Below are 22,080 nucleotides of genomic sequence, written 5' to 3'. Positions count from 1 at the left end.
GTAGAATAAAGCATGTAAAAGTGTGCTATCTTAGTATCAAAGATAGTGTAATAGGTAAAGTAAAAGGACTCAATTCTAAAAGTTGATTATATACAAATAACTTCATGTCTCTTTTGCAATTATTTAATTATTAAGAGCGGAAACATTGAAATGTTTGTGTTAATAGTTACATTTAATATGGTGAATATTCTCCTGAGGTTGAACCACATCCCTCCATCCAATAGATTCAAATAAGTGCATTTATATGAATACCTGTAATTTGCTGCTGTTGTAAAAAAAAAAAGGAAAAAAAAGATTAACCTCATTTGACCAGTAAGAATAAAGCTTTGAAAATAGCTGTGGTCTAATTTATAATAATAATATATAAATAATAACTATAAATAATATCCAGTTCATCACCTGAGTAATGCATTGGATTTTGCTCAGGGGCAACTAATCCATTCCCCAGGCTATTTTAGGGAGGTGTTAAAATAAAAATGATGTAGCGAAGCATTGGAAGTGATCCAGTTCCCCAGGGCTCACCCTCGGTTCTAATGCCAGCCAAAAGCAGTGGTGCACAGCGTTTTATTTTCAATGCCCCCAGAATTGATTTACTTTCTACAAAAGTGCTGAGTGATTGTAATTGATGACACAGCACCTCGCTGAGCATTAGCATAGGTCTGAACACACATTCTGCCATTAAAGCCTAAAGGCATCAAGAGCAAAAAAACAAACTTAATCAGAAGGAAAAAAATTCTATCTAACATCCGGTATATAGAGTGAGTACAGTGTGTGTGTGTGTGTGTGTGTGTGTGTGTGTGTGTGTGTGTGTGTGTGTGTGTGTGTGTGTGTGTGTGTGTGTGTGTGTGTGTGTGTGTGTGTGTGTGTGTGTGTGTGTGGTGAGAAGACTGACAGTGTGTAACTGTCTTAATCGCTTTTTGGACAGAGGGTGACGTTTCTTCCAGTTAACGGTGCTGAGCTTCTTCTTGGAAAGCTTAAACTGAGGGAATTTATTTTGGCTTTAGTGTTTTAGTGCCAGTGATACTATCCAATTACATTTCAGCTCCTCTCTCTCGGGAGTGATGCTGTGCCTCTACATGAGCAGTTTTATGAGAATTGTAGAAAATAGGCTTGCTCTTGTGTTTGGCATCAGGGCAGTGTGTCTAGAGATGAGGAAAAAACGTAACATTGTAATGTGGAAATTGACACAGGCAGAGACACACCCTTTCTGTAAACCTTCAAGGGCTTCTTATTTTAAGCACTTTTGTACTTTTGCCCGCATGGACAGCTATAAAAATGTTTTATCATCATTTATTTAACAGAAAGAAAAAGGTGGACTTTGATCCTTGACCTTGATTTTTTACTTTATTAACGCTTTATTACTCACATTTGTACATGCTAAAAGTGGTGGATGAAGTACACAAAACATTTTCCTGAGTTAAAGAAGAGATACACAAGGTCAAATATGACTCCAGTAAAAAGTAAAAGTGCTCCTTTTAAACTTTGAAGTACAAAATATTTTCCTTTAAAAGTATCCAAATTACAATGATCCATTATGTCTATAGCGTCTTATCATTTTTGTCACAAGACTCTCTTGACTCTCGCTTTAATCAACTAAAAATAATTATATGAAAAGACTAATGTTACTCTTAGCACATCAATCTATTGATAGAATGATATTAGTGAGTCAAACACTAATTGATATCTATTAAAATTATCATGTGTCAGGCGCTAAGATGGTACTGGAAACCAAGTGAATTCAACGACGGCCTTTTAATGAGAAAACAAAAGGGCAAGGCAGAAAGCACAAAAAAAAATAAAGGAGCACCCAACTAGGGTAAACTGAACCAAGAGAATAACTGTGGCAGAGTGAGAACAGATAACACACAGAAACTTGTAAGCCAAGCGAAACCAAACGGAGTAGTTTGGGTAGTCCTGAATGTTCGTAAGCCTAAGCTGTAGAACGGACAATGAGCTTGTGGAAAAACGGGGTTCTTATAGTGTGGTGACTGATGTGGACCAGGTATGGATGATTAGTAAGTTGGTGAGCTGCTTGGAGTGATTGGAGGGTTTGGTGAGGGTGTGGCTGGTTAATCCCTGACATCATAAATCCAAAACCTTCTTTTCAACGACTTAAAAAAAAATCACGCACTTAAGGCCATGGCTGTAGTGGTAGTTTAGAGTCAGGAGTTTCTTCCATCATTTATTACTCAAAATGTTCTGCTTGCTGTTGAACTGATGCTGAACTGTATGTTCTTGCAATGTAGATACCACCAAGCGGCAATCAAAGCAAGCGCTATCAAAGGATATTTGAATTTAAAATTTAGTGAAGTTAAAGTAAATGTTTCTCCAAATAAAAATACTTCAGTAAAGTACAGATACATGAAAAAGCTACTTAAGTACAGTAACGAATTGCATTTACTTTGTTACTGTCTACCACTGACCTGCTGATTTAGGAAGCAGCTGCAGACTGCAGCTACTGGTCAAGAATTGTAGATAATGTTTACAGCAACATCAGAATGTTAAAAAAAGAGTGATCTCTGTGGGTATAACTGTGGTGTGGTTGTTGGTGGCAGATAGGCTGGTTAGAATATTTCAGAAAGTGCTGACCTCCTAGTATTTTCACACACAACAGTTTACTTAGTATGAAAGAAAAAAAGAAACTTCTGAGTGAGGGACTCATCTGAGCTGACAGGAAGTTCATAGAAACTCAAATAAGCATTCTTCACAACCGCGGTGTTCAGAAAAGCATCTCAGAATGCAACAAAAAACCCTTAAAATGGATGGACTACAGCAGAAAATACCTTTTGGACCTTTTACTCATTACAGCTGCCCAGTTTGGATGAGTCTGTGCCCATGATAGCTTCAGATTCTGGTCCTCGGCTGCTTGGAGAGAAATCCAATGTAGCCTTCTGCTGTTGTAGGCTGAGGTGCTTTTCTGATCTGCATGTAAAGTGGCCTGGTAACTCTAGAAAGTCTGACTCGTCTTATCAGCAAGACATTTTCACCCACAAAACTCTTACTTGTTCAGTGATTTTCCGCTTTTCAGTGTTTTCCAGGAAATTAGCAGTTATAAAATATTTATACAAGCCGATCTGGTACCAGCATCCACACCACAATTAGAACATTAATTGATTAGATTGATTAGAACATTAAATAAAACTCTGCATCTGCACATTTTTGCATTTTGTTGCTGCTGCATGATTGGCTGATTAGAAAACTGCATTTAGTGTGCAGGTGTAAAGATTCTAATGAAGTGAATGGTAAGTGTAGATATAACATGGATATTTTTATTGTCATATGTAAATTTAATTAGATAGACGCATTAGCAGTTGCTGAAGTGACCGCTGTGTTTACATTTCAAATGTGGATACATTTTTGTACGTTTCAGCCTATTCTCAGCACATGGAAAATCATATCAGCTCCCCAAGTTATCTGAGCCAGCCTACAACGCCAGCTACGCCTTCACGCTTTTCACCCATCTCCAGAGGCTTGCTGGGAGATGATGAGATCACAAGGTACCCCTCTTCTTTCCTCACGTTATATGAGTTGCTCTTGCCCTGCCTCTCAGCTTTAACTTGCGCATCCTATGCTTGCTCCTTAGCTGTGAATTTATTTTAAATCAGCCTCAATACTACAAGTTTGACTTGACACAGCTGGTAGAATGTGTTCCTTCTGCCCTTTAGCTGTGACTTGGGTGTTACATTGCACTATATGTTTTATTTCTAGGCATGCTTTCTCTCTCTCTCTCTCTCTCTCTCTCTCTCACTCTCTCTCTCTCTCTCTCTCTCTCTCTGTCTCTCTCTCTCTCTCTCTCTGTCTCTCTCTCTCTCTCTCTCTCTCTGTCTCTCTCTCTCTCTCTCTCTCTCTCTCTCTCTGTCTCTCACACATTCGCACGCAATTTTTCAATCTTTTTGTTTCTGTTCATCAATCTTTATCTGCTGTCTCTCTGCCAGTGCAACCTAGGCAGCTTTTTAAATCGGTACAGATATCTACTGACTACAGGCCGTGAAAATAGTGGTATCTTTCTTTCTCTGTCAGAATGAAGCTGTCCAAGGTCATTAGTGCTCGCAGTCTGCACTTTGTCATTGTCCAATAGACCTCACTGCTCTTTATTGCACTCTGGCGTAATTAATATATACAGACGTACATTTACATTTAGATTTGTGGCATTTAGCAGACGCCCTTGTCCAGAGCGACGTACAAAAGTGCTTTGAGTCTCTAGCAATGAATAAATCTACACTGGTACGCAAGATTACAAACATAAGATTAATATAAATCAGACTATAACTCTTGATTTTTACAAATCAAACTTGGAAAGTGATAGTTTAAGTGTTTCAGGAAGAGGTAGGTCTTCAACCGTCACTTAAAGATAGTCAGGGACTCTGCTGTACGGATATCTAGGGGAAGTTCATTCCACCACCTCGGTGCCAGAACAGAGAAGAGCCTTGAAGTATGGTTACCTCTCATTCTGAGAGAAGGTGGTCCCAGTCGTACATACATACGTCTGTATATATAGGTTCTTTATACTAATTGCAATGCATATTTAATTATTAAACTCAATTTCATATAATAACTAGACAAAAATGTTTTTAATAGTTGCCTCTTTTCTTTTTTATATATGAATATTGCCACATTTGAGATAAAATTGGTTAAATCTTATCAGAATCTTCTCTCTTGTTCCAAGCTGATAGATGCCACATTCTAACCTGAAAACCATAACAATAGTATCCTTAAAATAAGTAAAAAATAAATCTTTAAATTAGCCAAATGTATATATACTCTATACTTTTTTATGACCTTCTGCTAATATGTTAGACAAAATTGCATAGGAAATTAATGACCTTTAATTTAATCACATTTATTTATAATATATATATAATCAATTTTAGCCATTGTTAAGTGTTCCATCTTGTCTCCTTATGTTCCACTTTGAGACGCATATGCCCCGGTGGAATTATTTTATAAATATATGCACATACTGTATGTATGATATCTATATAGGTGAAGTGTTTGCATTATATAGACAGTAAATGTTAAAATAAAAAAATGTATGAAGCCTAAAAGGACATGCATTTGAGGAATAGCTGATGAGTAAAGCACAGTGTTAAAGCCAGTATGTTATGTTTCGGTACCTCAACAAAGAATTTACTGTAATTTACAGTAATTACTGAAATTTACTGAAATTTACTTTAAATTTTTACTGTATTTTTATATATATGTAAAGATATATATATATATATATATGTATATATATATGTAAATATATATAAATATATATATATATATATATATATATATATATATATATATATATATATATATATATCTTTACATATATAAAAAAATACAGCAAACATTAAAGAGAGAGAGAGAGAGAGAGAGAGAGAGAGAGAGAGAGAGAGAGAGAGAGAGAGAGAGCGAGAGAGAGAGAGATAAATAGCTAGATTAAATGTCTTTCATTTTTATGTTCGTAAAACTTTTACTATAGACTACAAGTACATGATGGCATTTGAGTAAGAAAGAGTAATAATGGGCAGCAGTATCCACATGGCATGTGAGGATGTAAAATTCATTTTGAGCCTGATTTTGAGTGCAGCTTAGCACATTATATTGCAGTCTATTACAATTCATGTCTGTTTTATTAGAATTCTTCAATATGAGCTGCTAGTCAGCAGGACCACAGATGGCTGAGCTGTGTTCTGGTAATGGTTGGAAGAAGGATTGGCGGGGGGGTTTCATATCAAACATTCTAGTATCCTTAATCCACTTTAATGTAGGTATTTCTTATCAAAAAAGTGCCGTCATAAAATTTGTCATGCATTAAAATAAATGGAGAAAAAAATCAAATGCTTCCATAGTCCAACCCATACATGAAATTCAAACATGCCAATATTTAAACTAAGGCTTCAGAAAGCCGTTGAATCATTGGGATGTGTTCTACAAGGACTTACATTACATTCTCTGCACTAAGATTGCACTTTTTGTTGATGGATTTTGTTCAGTTGTTTTCATAGAGGGTCGGCGAGTGAATGTCCTGGAAGGAGAACAAAGTCATAGTTATTCTGCCATCTAGAGGCTCAGACGGAGCAATAATCTTTTCAGTTCTCTCTTTTACTTATTTGTCTGGTTGTTGAAACAATAGTTGTAGCTTTTCAATTAATTATAGCATATTAAGGGAGATTGGGATTTTTTACTGTGTGATCTAGTTAATCTAATTTCAGCAGTATCACTTTGTTCACTTTAGTGGATGTCCACTAGATGGAGACATAGTCATTGACAGAAAATAAATAGCCATAGACTTATAGCATCATTAAGGCAAAGGCTTTGTTTACAATAAATCATGTTATAAATTGTGCGCATTTATACATTTAGTAATTGTGTTTTCCCATGAAAGCTTGCAAAGAGGATATAGAAATAAGTGTTTAAAAGATTACATATACATTGGCAATCGTTCCATGATTGGCAATGTTTTTGCAGAGTCCTTGTCAGAAATTTGAATTCTTGTATGCAAACACTTCTTTTAATTAAATTAATATCTATATGGGTTAACATCCAAGGATTCAAATTCACTTTACAAATGACACATTGACACTTTATTAACTATAATATTGCACATTTACAAGTTATAGTACTTAATTTGCTGTACTTTGCAGTTTGTTTAATTGTACAAACCAGACATTTTTAAGTAGAGGAGTGGTAGCTCAGTGGTTAAGGTGCTGGGTTACTAATCAGAACATCGGGGGTTTAAGCCCTGGTATTGCCAAGCTGCCGCTCTTGGGCCGTATTATGGCTAACCCTGAGCTCTGACCCCAGCTTCCAAGTAAGAAAGTTGCGAAGAAAGAATTTCACTGTGCTGTAATTCATATATGACAAGTGAAGGCTATTCTATTCTACATCCTGTAAAGAATGTCTCTGTATGTTGTAGCACTACGGTTTGCCTTCACTGGAACTTAAGGGGGAAGTTACTTCACAACAAAGTGACTTCAATAATTACATTCCTTATCAGGATGGAATGGAAAAACTTGAATGGCCTGCACAAAGCCCTGTCCTCAAATGCAGTGCCTGACATCAATGCCTGAGCTCACTAATGCTCTTGTGGCTGAATAAACACAAAAGTATCCCACAGTCACAATCCAAAATTTATTGGAAAACCTTACCAGAAAGGTGGAGGTTCTTATAACAGCAATGATTGGCTAAGTCTGGAATGGGATGTTAAAAAAATACATTTGGGTGAAATGGTTAGGTGCGCACAAACTTTAGCCATAACCGTACGTTAATCCATTTTTTAAATGTTTACTCGATAACATATGTAGCACTGGAATGATATAAAAAAATCTACCCGTCTTGCCACCTTGTCCAAACAGGGAGCCTAGGAAGGTGGTTTTACACCGCGGCTCCACAGGGCTTGGCTTCAACATTGTGGGTGGAGAGGATGGAGAGGGTATCTTCATCTCCTTTATCCTGGCTGGAGGGCCTGCTGATCTCTGTGGAGAACTGAGGAAGGGAGACCGCATCATTTCTGTAAGAATCATAGAGAGCTCATAGAGATTTCTGCCAACTCTTACACGTTCCCTTTTGTGTCATGTCTTCATGTGTGTGTATGTGTGTGTTGCAGGTAAATGGGGTGGATCTCCGCAGTGCGACTCATGAGCAGGCAGCTGCTGCTTTGAAAAATGCTGGTCAGACCGTCACCTTAGTGGCTCAGTACAGACCTGAGGGTAAATATATGACTTCTTAGGTGGTCAAATCCAGAATTATTGGTAGCGTTTATGATAAGAACATTGCACACCACTTTGGAAGAACTACTAGTTCTAACCGAAAACTATTATAATCCAAACATATATAGTAAAGATATTGGCAGCACCAAAGAATATTTAAAATAAATTGTCCCAAATATGATTAAACAGTAATTTGTTTTATTCTCATGCTTATTTTACATGTAAGATATATTTACCTCTATAATGATAGAGAAAAAACACATAAATCTAGCCACTTAATCTCTAAAATAAAGTGTGTTAGAGTGTTAACTGGTTAAATATTATAGAATAATGCTCAATGCTTTATTCTTCCAAGAGAAGCTGTCACCAAATATTCATTTTAGAAACCTCAAATATACGCATAAACACCCTAGACAAATACTCAAATTCTTTGATTTGTTTCTAAATTAATATCACTCATTGCATGTTTATTTTGCTGATCATTAATGAAAGATGGCAGATATTTTGGAATTTACTATTTACTCTGTTTGATATCATTATCATTGATCATCTTATACACAGGCGAAGAAAAAGAAAATGTATGTAACAAACACAAACACAGGATTTGACCAATATGTCGACATGCAGCAGGTCTCTTCATTATCAGACACATCAGCTAGGACTGTTATCAGCAGTGGCCTCTCTGTCTTTCTATTTACTCTTAAGTCTATTGATGATCATTGCATGATTGCCTTCATGAAACACCATGAAATTTGCATTCAGGCCATACACAGAAAGCTTGCATGTTTAATAATTTTTGATCATATCTTTAATGGGAGATTTTGATGAACATTGCGATGTCTTAAAACTGGGAGATAATATCACGGCTGCTCAAGCTCCATTACATCCATTAGATGAGGTCATTAGGGTAGAGCTGCATTGATTAAATACGCTATTATTACCTACTACATTAGAAAAAGATGAGTGCTTATGAAAAAAGAAAAAAGATGCATAGGAAATTCAGTGGGGGGGAATTGTTAAAAAAAAAAAAAAGAAGAGGTATTTATGTGTTGAAGGTGATCGGATGTTTTTGTAATAAAAGCATTCATATTCGGGGTGTGAAAACGTGTTTGCCCCTCTCCTGATTTCTTAGCCCTGTGTGAATTCTTGGATTTCTACATGGCCCTGTGTGAAAAAGTGTTTGCCCCCCTGTTAAAACTGTGGTTTATCACACTTGAGTTCACTTTCTCTAGCCACCCAGGCCTGGTTACTGCCACAGCTGTTCACAATCAAGAAATCTCTTAAATAGGACCTGCCTGACACCGTGAAGTAGACCAAAAGGTCCTCAAAAGCTAGACATCAAAATGAGAAAGAAAGTAATTGAGATCTATTAGTCTGGAAAAGGTTATAAAGTCATTTTTTGGGACTCCAGCAAACCCAAGGGAGAGCCATTATTCACAAATAGCAAAAACATTGAACAGTGGAAAACCTTTCCAGGAGTGGCCGGCCGACCAAAATTACCCCAAGAGCACAGCGACGACTTCAAGGGGTCAAAAAAGACCCCACAACAACATCCAAAGAACTGCAGACCTTACTTGCCTCAATTAAGGTCAGTGTTTATGACTCCACCAGAAGAAAGAGAGACTGGGCAAAAAAGGTCTGCATGGCAGAGTTCCAAGACGAAAACCACTGCTGAGTAAAAAGAACATAAAGGCTTGTCTCAGTTTTGCCAGAAAACATCTTGATGATCCCCAAGACATTTGGGAAAATACTGTGGACTGACTAGACAAAGGTTTTTGGAAGGTGTGTGTCCCATTACGTCTGGTATAAAGACACCACATTTTAGAAAAAGAACATCATTCCAACAGTAAAATATGGTGGTGGTAGTGTGATGGTCTGGGGCTGTTTTGCTGCTTAAGGACCTAGAAGAGTTGCTTTGATAAATGGAACCATGGATTCTGCTGTTTACCCAAAAAATCCTGAAGGAGATTGTCCAGTCATCTGTTCATGACCTCAAGCTGACGCGAACTTGGGTTCTGCAGCAGGACAATGATCCAAAGCACACCAGCAAGTCCACCTCTGAATGGCTGAATGAAAAACAAAATGAAGACTTTGGAGTGGCCCAGTCAAAGTCCTGACCTGAATCCTATTGAGAAGCTGTGGCTTGACCTTAAAAAAGGCGGTTCATAATTGAAAACCCCCCAATGTGGCTGAATTACAACAATTTTGCAAAGATGAGTGGACCAGAATTCCTCCACAGTGCTGTAACAGTTCATAGTAGCATAACATTTTATTATTTACCTCTTTTATGTGACCTCCATTTTACTTAAATGGCTATTTGGCAGATCATAACTGATAGAAATGAGAAGTAGAACAAGCACTACAAGAGGCCAATTGGGGCAGTAATCACTTCGCATCATGTGCAACCAGGGTCATTAGCGCCCCCTGGACCGCCTAGTTTGCCTATGCCTAGAAACGGTGCTGCTGATGTAAACTACAATCACAGCTGGATTGCTGGTGTTAACCAAAATAATCTGTGTATGTTATTAAGTTTAACCATCCTTTAAGCCATAGTCTTTAGTCTTCCTGTAGTTTAAAATATACGATTGGGAATTAGGTGATCGCGCATGACTAACTAGATTGTTAACATTGTTTTGAAGTACAGAAGTTAGAGGCTTGTCAGCAATCAGGTGTCTACAGAAGTACTATTTTTACTAAATGAAACAATACAAATATTCCTCAGTAAATGGTTATAATTTAGCTGATTTTGTTGATATTAGTTTTCTTGGTGCTGTGGGTGTGTTGAATACTGCTGTGAAGGATATGAAAGATTTAAGATATAAAATACTGCGTTAAAGTCTCCCCCTCGCTTCAGTGCATAATCACACCTGGAGACCTTGTACTAAAGAACTGTTTCACTGAAGATTTCTTCATTGCATCTCTGGGATATCTTTCCTTCCCCTGGCTTTCTCTTTAGAGATTGAAAGCTTTATTTTTTTTGCATTTAAGGAGAGATTAGGGATCATACGCTCACACAGCAATATACACCTTTATTGTATATTATGTTCCTTTGTCCATATCATTTAGGGCTGCTAACCAGGGTGGTGCATTTAGTAATTTATGTGCTCATTTTTTAAACAATATATTGAGCTCTACAGACCTAAAAGACAAAGGTACGGTGCTTTTTTCAGTCTTTTTCATGTGGTGCAAATAGTGTGTATTTGTTCATTGAAGAATGCAATAGAAAGCCATTTTATTCATAATGGCCTTTGATAATAAAATGAAGAAGACAGAGGTTAGCTCCTGATGCTAGGACAAGAGATCAATTAATCCTAATTAGAGGAACAAACTCTTAACTCTTTTAAAGCTTAAAAGGTTAATAGTTTTTGGGACAAAAAAATAGAAGGTACCTGGAACTGGCAAAAAAAAATAAGCGGCGTAGATCTATTTTTAGCCTGATGTTGCAAACTCGATGGTTTAATTATGAGCGTGTGCTGGTCGCTGAGGACCAGGTGGCTGAGCACCGATATAGCTCCATTTGGTGTTTTTTGTCGTGACTTGGATCAGCTTTGTTCCTAAACCCAGTGAAGTGATGAAGCTTTGCTTCAATAAAGAGATTGCAGGCTTGGAAATGGTGTTTATGAGAGTGCCACGGGTCAGGTGGTGGTCCAGCAGAGCTTTGGCTTGAGACATCCTCTGTGATCTAATTAAAGGTATGCGCACATGGTCCTGTCACAGCGATGCCATGCGCGTGTCTGAGTGCTTGTTTATTTGTGTTGAAGTTGGATGAAGTTTCGTGAAAGCTGTGATCTTAGCATGGCTCCTGAGTCTCCCATGCCTCTTCTCTTTCGGCCAGCTCAGGTTTATAGGTTGCTTCCACAATCTTTCTGCTTAACAAAGGGCTTGGTGCCCCAAGTCTTAGCTCACCAGCCTGGCTAAGATGGAATCGGATGCTTCTAGAGGGCTGTGCAATCACAGCTATTTTTGTAAGCCTCAAGACAGCATGGTGCATGGGGCAGAAGTCGACACAGTAGGGGTAGTCATTTATGTCATTTTCTCTTCTTGCACTTTTCTAGTGCCTTCATTTGTCCAGGCTTCCTTCAAGAAGAGGGGAGTAAGGATTTCAAAGCGGATGATTATTTTGTCTAGGGTACTTGTAGACAATTATAATTTATCTGTAATTTTCAGCTAATGCTATATAGTGTATTTTAGATAAATAATTATCTTATCATTTGAGTAATTACTGTTCAATTAATGTCTCATGTTTTTAGCAGAATGGGAAAACTGCATTTTAAATGTGTATAGACATTGTCCCTGTCCTCAGAATAGACATCTTTTTTTTTTATATAGATAAATAAAGAAATTTGCTTTCTTAGATTCTAGAATAATATTCCATTTTATACTACATCCTGTCTTGCAGAAGCTAAAGCAGAAACGTTACTGTTGTGTAAGCCACAGAATAACATGAGGAGCTTTGGTCACGCTCGTCTCGATAGCGTTTCATTAGCACTTTTAGCACTGTTGTGCTGGCTGGGCTCAGGTGTGTGGAGGTCTCAGCATTTCTCCTGTGGGAGTTCTGCAGTGGAACAGTGCTGTCTTACTTCGCTCGCCATGAGCTAGGCTTGGACGCCTAATCAAGCAGGAGATTGTGCAGACGAAGCACAGAGCCAAATTCGAAATCTTTCAGGGATGAATCCAGAGGGTTATACTTTACTGCTTTTGTTTTTGTTATTATGGAATTATTTTTGACTTTCCCCTAAAAGAATGTAAAAAGACGGCTGTTTGCTTTCACCTTTCCTTCAAAAGCTTCACCACCTGCTAAGAGTCCCATTATCTAAGGGTCCTGTTTTGTGTCTGTAGACAGGCAGAGCACAGCCAACATCCAAAAGCACTCTGCTTTGATCTGTAAAACTTAATGGCATTGAGGATCAGTACTTCAGTCGCACTCTCATCTCTGTGTGATGTCTAGAGCTGAAGGAAGTGCATGCTTTTTTTGTCCTCTACATGTTTACTGTTTGTAAAAACCCGGTAATACTTAAACACATGAATATTGAACCCTGCTGAGATGGGACTAAAGGTTTGATTTAATAATGTGATGAAAGAGAATGCAATATTTGTAAATTTTATTGCATTAAAGGGCACTTTCTGTGCATCACAAACAAAGCCAGTGCTGTCAGAACCACGTATTAGGCTGCATATTCCTCAAGAATGTCTGGAAAATTCCTTCTCCAAGCATGCCTGTCAACTCGACTATTTAAAAATCTGTGATTATAAAGTGCTGAAACGCATTAGCAGCGGCAGCGCTGAGACTTCAACATACTGTCACACTCTGGGAAAATTTCTTTTTATGTGTAAAGGAGATGAGTAAAGAATTAGTCAATATTGTGTGTAGAAGAAGATGGGCTTTTGCATTGCATTACCTTAATGGGAGACTAGGTAGAAACTGGGAGAAGGTACAGTACTGAAGATGATTATACAAGATTAAGAAGAATGACCTTTGGTGGAATTGAAGCTTTGATGCCTTTGATACATTATTGTAATGTTAAATCACTCTTCTTCTTCAGGGTTTGTACTGAGACTCAGATCTTTAAGATTACCATCAATTTCATCATCGCATGTGTTTCCTGAATGTCTACTGCAATATTTATAGGATAGAGCTCCACCGCTTCATTTTCTCAAATACAAAAGCTATTTAGAAATGAAAGAATGTGTTATTGATCAGTCTGTAGATTTTATTTTAAATGCAGTCTGGATGAAAGTGTGCTCCAATCATTTCATTTTGATGGATGAATGCTCTTTCCCTCTCTGGCTCTTGTGTATTTCCAGGGAATTGACTCTAATCTGAAAAGGATTAGCTGTTTCTTCTAGTGAGCTGTAGCTTTGCGGTGCTCTTGGCCTGGGATTGGTGGGTTTGTTTTATGTTCTGCTCTCTCCCTTCGCCTTTGGAAATTTTTTAATTTCTCACACAACACTGGAATGTGTGAACGCAGCTGGAGCATCACACCACGCAGCCCATGAAGATCGCATTTGTTTCTATTTTAAGCGTTTCAGTCTGCACCAGACACGTCACTGATGCATTAATAAAATGTAAATTCCAGCTTGTGAGCAACTTAGTCCATGTTTCAAATTTGTTTCCATTTTTTTTTAGTTGCAAGTGAGTGAAATCCGTGACCACCGGAGAAAGACAGAGACAGCTGAAATCTCAAAAGTACACTTTCTGGATGGTGGGCACTTTGATTAGAAACCCTTCAAGGACTGTGTAATGTGTAGGTTTGTAATGTAGTTATTGCATGCTATCATTCTCTTTTTTTTATAGCAAGATGGGGCAGCAGATTACACACAAGTATACGATTATTCACTGTCTAATGTCATATTTAGGGAAACGGTTTCCTGATCGATTGCTATAGACAAAATAGCCTCAGGAACAAAAAGGCAAAAGGTTTTTATACATTTTACATCCAGACAGTTTGGCAAAAATTTTGTTATGCAATTACTATGATATGATAACACTGTTCTTATATTTCAGTATATAATCATTATATACTATTTTCCAGTGTGTGTTGAATTCATTAATGGTGAGTTTCATTAGTAAGCTAGAGCATTTGCCTGGAAAGGGGGAGTGGCTAAAAGGGGGAGTGTTTAGTTTTAATCTAAACTAATGGAAACTTCAGATTTCTTTACATGGACATCAGTAGGATTGTACATTTGCTTCAGATATGTTAATTCCAAGCACAAAATGCTAAACATTATTTAAAACAAAGACATTTTAGTATACATGAGCGGGACTATAATCTTAATTACATGCAGCACAGCCGTCACTGGCTGTTTGAGCGTGTTGCATCAGTGCTCTCATTTCCCTAACGTTGTGCAATCCCGAGGGATTGAGGGTCTGCATGAGCCGCTGTTCTCTGTGAGCTCCTCTTCATATTAATGCTGTGAGATTAGTTTTATCTGCATGGATTTTTCACTATAGTTTTGATCTTGCTTCAATTTTATGTGACATAATGGTTCGTAATGGCTCATTTTTTCAAAAAGATTGTGGAGAAAGAAACTTTTAATAGTGCCATTGTGTAGGTGGATAGAAGAATATTGGTCCCCTTGTGAGCTCTGGATGCCGAATTTAGATTATATAGATATTTTTGCAGAAAGAACGTTAGCTATGCTTTTTTTTTTTTACTGTCTGATTTTTCTGAACAATTCAGTTCGAGTACATAAGATATGAGGCTTTGGTCGTTGCTTGTTTAAATTGACCTGATAGTAATAGGATGTTGCACAGTTTTGTATAGGAGGATTGTTCCTTGACATTTTATTCAGTGATATATGAGACAAAAAAATTTGAGTTATTAATCACCAAGAAAAAGTACATGGTACATAGTAGTGCTGTAAAGGAAGGGTGAGGTAGAGATGAGCCAATGGGAACCCTAGGGATTGAAAGTTGTCCAAAAGAATAACAATTGTGCATCGCAGGGCTGCAAATGGCATAAATATTAAAGCAGAAATAAAAGATATCATACAAGTATGCAGAATCATAGTATAATTAGGTTATAAACTGTTGTAGCACACAAACTGACTTAACGTGAACAGGGGGGTGGGTGTGCGCACACACACACACACACACACACACACACACACACACACACACACACACACACACACACACACACACACAAAAAGAGCTGGGAGGGGCATGAGTGCCTGTGTGTAGTTCATTAGCATCTGTTATGGTGCCCTGCTGTAGGTTCTCAGAAAGAGGCTTTACGCCTAGCTACTAGAAGTACAAATTCTCTCTCTCTCTCTCTCTCTCTCTCTCTCTCTCTCTCTCTCTCTCTCTCTTGCGCACACACACCCATCGAGCACATAGTTCATCGAGCACATAGTTCAGCTAAGCGTGAATTGGGAGTTGGCCTTCAGCACCACAGCATCTTTGCTCTCGCACATGAGTGAGTAGTAGCAGAAAGGCTTTCACTGTGCTCTCATCCATACTTTTATCTGAACCACTCGACCCGCAGAGAGCTAAGATAAATGTGAGTATGAAGGATTAAATGACTAAATAGATTTATCAGTGGATAAAAGATTGCAGTGAACCTGTGTCAATTCTGTTTAATTCTGATTGGATGTCTGTCTCGTGCTTGTATTTTTTTGTGGGAAATTACGACTGCGTTTGCTGGGAGTTTGTTCTGGTGTTTATTCTTTTTTTTGAGCTAATACATTTTTTTAAATTATATTTTACTTATATTGCAAGAGATATTGCAGTTTCTATTGTCTCACAACAGTGCAGGAAAGGCCAAATTGGGTTAAGGCAATTAAATAATTCATTGAGAACATTTTGGCTGTCTTGCAAGAGTACAACCTTTTCACATGCTGCAGCTAAGAGTCAGTCAGAACAGCCAAATGTACCAGACTGTCCTCCGGTTTTAATGAATCTGTTTGATATCATTATCACTTTAGCAGTAAACAGTACGAGCTGCTCAGCGGTGCATGTGTGTATATTCATGTAAGGTAATTGTCAACAAAAAGTTCAAGTACTTTGTTTTGGTAGAAGTGTAATGTTCTCTCTTTCTTTCTCTCTCTCATTTACTTTCTCTCTTAGTCTCCCTGCTTCGCTTCTGTTCTGTCTATTTTAATTATTAATCATGCATCACACATTATAAACTGTAATTACTCCACTGCTTGTTTTTTCTTTTTCTATTCAGAGTACAGCCGCTTTGAAGCTAAAATCCATGATCTCCGTGAGCAGATGATGAACAGCAGTATCAGTTCAGGCTCTGGTTCGCTTCGCACTAGCCAGAAGAGGACGCTCTACATCAGGTGAGATCTCCCTCGGTTCTCTGATAATTAAACCATGCCTCTTGTGAACTGTCCTGAAGGTCAAATCACCTTGTGTTGTATCAGCAGTGACATGTTCACAGGTCTCGTCAAGCTTGGAACTTTCACTATATTGTTACAGATTTTGTGTTTCTACCCGGGTTTGATCCCCGGTCAGGGAACTATCCCCAGCCACTCTCAGTGCCGGTCCCAAGCCCGGATAAATTGGGGAGGGTTGCGTTAGGAAGGGCATCCAGCGTAAAACATGTGCCAAATCAAACGTGCGGAGGATCCGCTGTGGCGACCCCTAACGGGAGAAGCCGAAAGAAAGTTTATTATTATATATTATATTGCATATCAACATTTAAAAACAAGAGAAAATGTCTGAGTTTTTAATTAGCTGTATGCTTTTTAATATATATGGTTATACCACAAACATGTTTAAATTCTTGAATCTGATTGGTCAGAGGCTGTTCAGTGACAGCAACCCAGGCAGGATTTTTGGCAACAAGGCAAGTCACAGGTTTATATTTATATGCTCATTCTCATACATTATTATTTATATAGCAACAACTCAAACTGGGACTCAAATTGCAGACAATCAGCGTGAACATTTACAGGGCAAAATTTGGGGATGGAGTCTCCAGTTTCATTGCTTCGAACATTCAGAGTAAAGCCACAGGAAAGTGTTTAGGACGGAGGACATTTTTGTCATTTTTAAAAAGATACTGTAAAACAGAGGACATTGATCGAATCAGTATTTAAAGCTGTTAAAGCAATTAAAAACAAACACTTGTTTTACTGAGATTTTTATAACATGAAATGTAATTAAGAGTAGATACAACGTACAATACTTTAATAAGGGAAAACATGTAATCAATATGTTTTAGAATTGCTGCTCTATAAGAACAACAAAACACTTAGCATGTGCAATAGTTAATAAATCTATTGCCTTTGATTAATTTCCTAAGAAAAAAAAAAAACACCTGGTAATGTTTATTGTAATAATCGAACCGCAATGATTTCTTAAAAGTGCAGAAACATTGGTTCTAAAAAATCTCAGTATGGAGATTCTGCTTAAAGGAAGTGTGGCCCAGTGGTTAAGACATTGGATTCTGTCAGAAGGTTGTGAGTCCAAATCCGAGCAACACCATCAAATCCCAAATCTCAGTATCACTACTTTTGGGTCCCTTAAACCTCATCTGCCAAGTTGTATAAATGAGATGGACATGGGCATCTGTCAGATGGTAAAGGCTAATTCTGCCTTTTGAAGTAAAGACTTCATAAAGAACTCAAACCCTACCCTAATATTTAGACATTCAATATTACCAAAATTGAGTGGTTGGTTTATTTTTGTGTGTGTGTGTGTGTGTGTGTGTGTGTGTGTGTGTGTGTGTGTGTGTGTGTGTGTGTGTGTGTGTGTGTGTGTGTTTTTAATTGTTTTGCTATACAGCTTGTATATTCTGCTTGGAATAGACAAAGCATTATAGGTGCTTGCATTAGCCTTTATGAATACAATATAAATCCATAGTTTCTTTGTCTCTATTGCACCAGTCTGTAGTTTCTCCTGCAGTGTTGTGCTGTTGCATCCTATTAGGTGTTGCTTTCAAGACTGTGCTTTCTGTGTTTTTAGCTGTTATCTAGTTTTAGGACAGATTAGAGTGTCTATGAACTACCTTCCACATTTGGTTATGGTTACAAATGGCAATTAATGAGGAAATCATTTCAGCAGTTTCAATCTTAAAACACAAGATTGAATTTACAAGATGTGTATATAATAAACTTATGTTTAAACGTATTACGTGTTTGGGAAAAGAAAACCAAGCTTCTGTGGTATAAGAGGATTAAGGCATAACAGAATTTGCTGTTATATGTGGCATCATTGATGCAAAAGCACACCATGTTGTTTCATTTCTTACATGTTATATCTTAGGTCAAATGAGTCCTGTCCTGGTGCAGTACAGGCTGCTCTGTGGAGTTTTCATTTTTAAACACTTGCCTTATTGGATTAGAGAAAAATCTACTGAATATTTAAAATATTTATTTCCTGGCTAGTCCCTGACCCTGTTAATGCAATAGATGCTTCATTTTGCAAGGCAGCAAGAACAGTAAGCCCTAATCTGGTACTTTTCACAAAATGAATCCTGTATGATGAAAAAAAAAGAGATTTACTGCCCCTATAGTGACACAGACATCTGTTATTACAGTCTGTGCCAACATTCCAAAAACAAATAATTTTTATCAGTGTAGTATTGGGCTTTTGCTTTTGAATTAAAAAAACATTTTTTTACTACATTATTACAAGTTATACATTTCATTATTGTATAATAATATTAAGATATTTTTAAGGAAATGGTTTTATTAGGATGTTATTGTTATGCCATTTGCTGTGTTGTTATGTAATCAGGGGCTAAAGGCAGTTAGGATGTGTTGTGTGGCACTGAAACCTGTAAATGTCTGTAAATACAGTCAGATTCAGCAGCTACAATAATATTACACTCATTGTGCATACTGAATTGAATGAAAAGCCAAAAGTTGGAAACTATTTCATTGTTTTTTCCTTTATTTCCACTTAATTGGCAGGCTGAGTAATCCGATTTTTTTCAGCAGTTACACCAAGATTTAGATAAAGAAAAACTCCAGACAACTTAAAGAGAGGTCTGAATGGGTCTCTGTCCTTTATGTGTGGAATAGATGCAACATCACTTAATGGGTTTTTGTTTGCTGTAAGATGTTTTCATTGATGTGATATTTAGGTAATTTAATCAAGTAAAAGACGCTGCATTTAAAATCTTATATTTCTAAATTTTAATTGGAAATCTCATACGTTTCTGTTTTTTTTGTCTTCTCCATTCAAAATGCATGAACATAGCACTTCATTATTGATGAATGAGCAGAAAGTAGCTACTAAGGACAGTTTGGGAATACATGCATGCGGTTGCACAAATCTCACACGGTTGCACATGTACACTTACATATATGCATTGCAGAAGTGGCCTACTTTAAATCCCCAGTGGAGACATTAGAAACAGAAATGCGGATTCTACAAGAAAAAAGGGTAGAAAGAAAGAAAAAAATATGGAGTTATAATCAAAAATGATTTCAGATATTACAAATGAAGTGGATATATACATATTTAAGCAATGCCATACAATCATCAGTGTGGTTATACCAGTTGTATATCCAGTTCATAGAGCAGCTTTTTAGCACACATTGATTTCTGCATTCTTGAGAAAGGTACATACAGTAAAACTGGCTTTGTTTTACACGTTTTATCCTTATTCATGAGCTTTCATATTTCAACACTATAGATATATCCATGAAAATGTCAGTAAAACTATTGTAGAAACAATTTAAACTAGCAAGTGGAATTTTATGTGGCAAAGGAGAGTGATACAACCAACGAAATGTCCCAGTGTGGTTATAGGACATGTAGGCACTCATGGGACGCCACTTGACTGATCACATTAGTGGATTAGAACAGACTGATAAGTGAACTGAATTTCTACGTTTTGAACTATACAATTTGAAAAAAGTGATGAAAACAATAGCATGGGAATCACTCTATATTGGTCGGATTTAAAAAAATATGCGACCCCTAATGGGAGAAGAATATTGTTAAGCATTGCTGAGACAGACTGAACATTTTCTGATTACTATGTTTTATCAAATCTGGCTTTAGAGCCCTGTTCGACTATGATAGGACGAAGGATTCTGGCCTCCCGAGCCAAGGATTAAACTTCCAGTTCGGGGACATTCTACATGTCCTGAATGCTTCAGACGATGAGTGGTGGCAGGCACGCAATGTCACCACAAGTGGAGAGGTGGAAGAGATCGGAGTCATTCCCAGCAAGAGAAGGTACTGTCCTACAGCACTCAGCTTTATGTTATTCCCTTTACCCTGGTCCCTAGTGTCTCTCTGCTATACAGGTTTATTTTTTATATATGAGGATCTTAGGGTTGTGCAAATTTTTATTTTATGATTTTAGGTACCAAATTGGGCCAACATGCAGACTCTCTCTCAAAGCGAATGAAATCAAAATCATTCGAATCACTCAACATTTTTTATAGCAAAGGAAACAGATCCAGATTATGTTGAAATAATAATTACGTCTTGGAATCTTTCAATAATTTTAAGTTTATCTAGTGACTCAACACTGACTTGTTTCCCCACTTTAAATATTTCTGCCTCTGCTGTATGGAGATGAGATTTAGCAAAAGAAGATTAGCTCTTTTAGTTCCTGCTATGTGGTGAGTGGCAGCTAAACTCGTGTGAGAGCAGAAATATCCTGCTATAAACCAGCATGAGAGCAGCTTACAGTCATAACTGACACCTTCTTCAGCCCCATCATATGCAGAATTGTAAAAGAGCTTTAGCAAAAAAGATGTCTATTTGTAATATCTGGTGAAATCTTAAATTACGTATGTAGCATTATGTATGTAGCTTTGTGTCAAGTGAGTTTAAAAAAAAAATAAATTTCCGTCCATTTTTGCATCCCTGATTGTATGATAAAGAGGGACTGCTATTACATTTAATAAATTAGAAGACATGAAACTTTATATGCACACTGAATAACAGATACTGCCTCATTTCTCGTTTCATAATTTCAGAGAACTATCCACATTTTACTCTTCTTGGACTATTCTATGAATTATTACATAATCTTAAAAAAAATAAATAAATGTGGCAAATCGCTATTCACACATTAAAAAATTTAAACCGTAGTTCCTATTAATTATTGCATTTTACAGTCATTTGGTTTAGGTTTGTTTTGCATCATACTGTGCATACACAACACCCTTACAGTATGTCTTTTTTATCCTTTACATGAAAGTAATTTACATGAAATCCTAATATACAGTACAGACCAAAAGTTTGGACACACCTTCTCATTCAAAGAGTTTTCTTTATTTTCATGACTATGAAAATTGTAGATTCACACTGAAGGCATCAAAACTATGAATTAACACATGTGGAATTATATATGGAATTATATACATAACAAAAAAGTGTGAAATAACTGAAAAATATCATATTCTAGGTTCTTCAAAGTAGCCACCTTTTGCTTTGATTACTGCTTTGCACACTCTTGGCATTCTCTTGATGAGCTTCAAGAGGTAGTCACCTGAAATGGTCTTCCAACAGTCTTGAAGGAGTTCCCCGAGAGATGCTTGGCACTTGTTGGCCCTTTCCCTTCACTCTGCGGTCCAGCTCACCCCTAAACCATCTCGATTGGGTTCAGGTCCGGTGACTGTGGAGGCCAGGTCATCTGGCGCAGCACCCCATCACTCTCCTTCTTGGTCAAATAGCCCTTGATGCCTTCAGTGTGACTCTACATAGTCATGAAAATAAAGTGAACTCTTTGAATGAGAAGGTGTGTCCAAACTTTTGGTCTGTACTGTATAACTCAGTCTGCACTTGTCATCTTCATGACACATTTTCTAAACTTGCTCTGTTGTTAAGGATCATCTTTAAACTACCACACTAAAGAAGATCGGTATATTTACGGCAAATCCCACAGCCAAAAATACACTCTCTAAATAAAGCATTTTTTTCCGGTGTCAAAAAAACAAAGTTTGCTCTCACTTTCTGTCT

General features: G+C 37.3%; 1 protein-coding gene across 27 annotated transcripts in view; it reads left to right on the top strand.

Moving 5' to 3' along the window:
- The window catches only part of dlg1a (discs large MAGUK scaffold protein 1a), a 130,452-nt gene that overhangs the window by 95,727 nt on the left and 12,645 nt on the right, over positions 1-22,080 (top strand). For 25 of the 27 annotated variants that reach the window (XM_083566197.1, XM_083566192.1, XM_083566216.1 and 22 more), the window contains 5 exons: positions 3,371-3,497; positions 7,347-7,503; positions 7,598-7,700; positions 16,373-16,487; positions 20,167-20,343. In XM_083566197.1, the coding sequence (XP_083422323.1) occupies positions 3,371-3,497; positions 7,347-7,503; positions 7,598-7,700; positions 16,373-16,487; positions 20,167-20,343 (679 nt within the window). Of the gene's footprint in view, positions 1-3,370; positions 3,498-7,346; positions 7,504-7,597; positions 7,701-12,998; positions 13,133-15,550; positions 15,704-16,372; positions 16,488-20,166; positions 20,344-22,080 lie in introns of those variants that run through there. The other 2 variants (XM_083566209.1, XM_083566208.1) reach the window with 2 other exon arrangements.

The sequence above is a fragment of the Silurus aristotelis genome, assembly GCF_946808225.1.
Source record: "Silurus aristotelis genome assembly, chromosome: 2".
Taxonomy (NCBI): domain Eukaryota; kingdom Metazoa; phylum Chordata; class Actinopteri; order Siluriformes; family Siluridae; genus Silurus; species Silurus aristotelis.
This window is presented reverse-complemented; position numbering and strand designations above follow the sequence as displayed.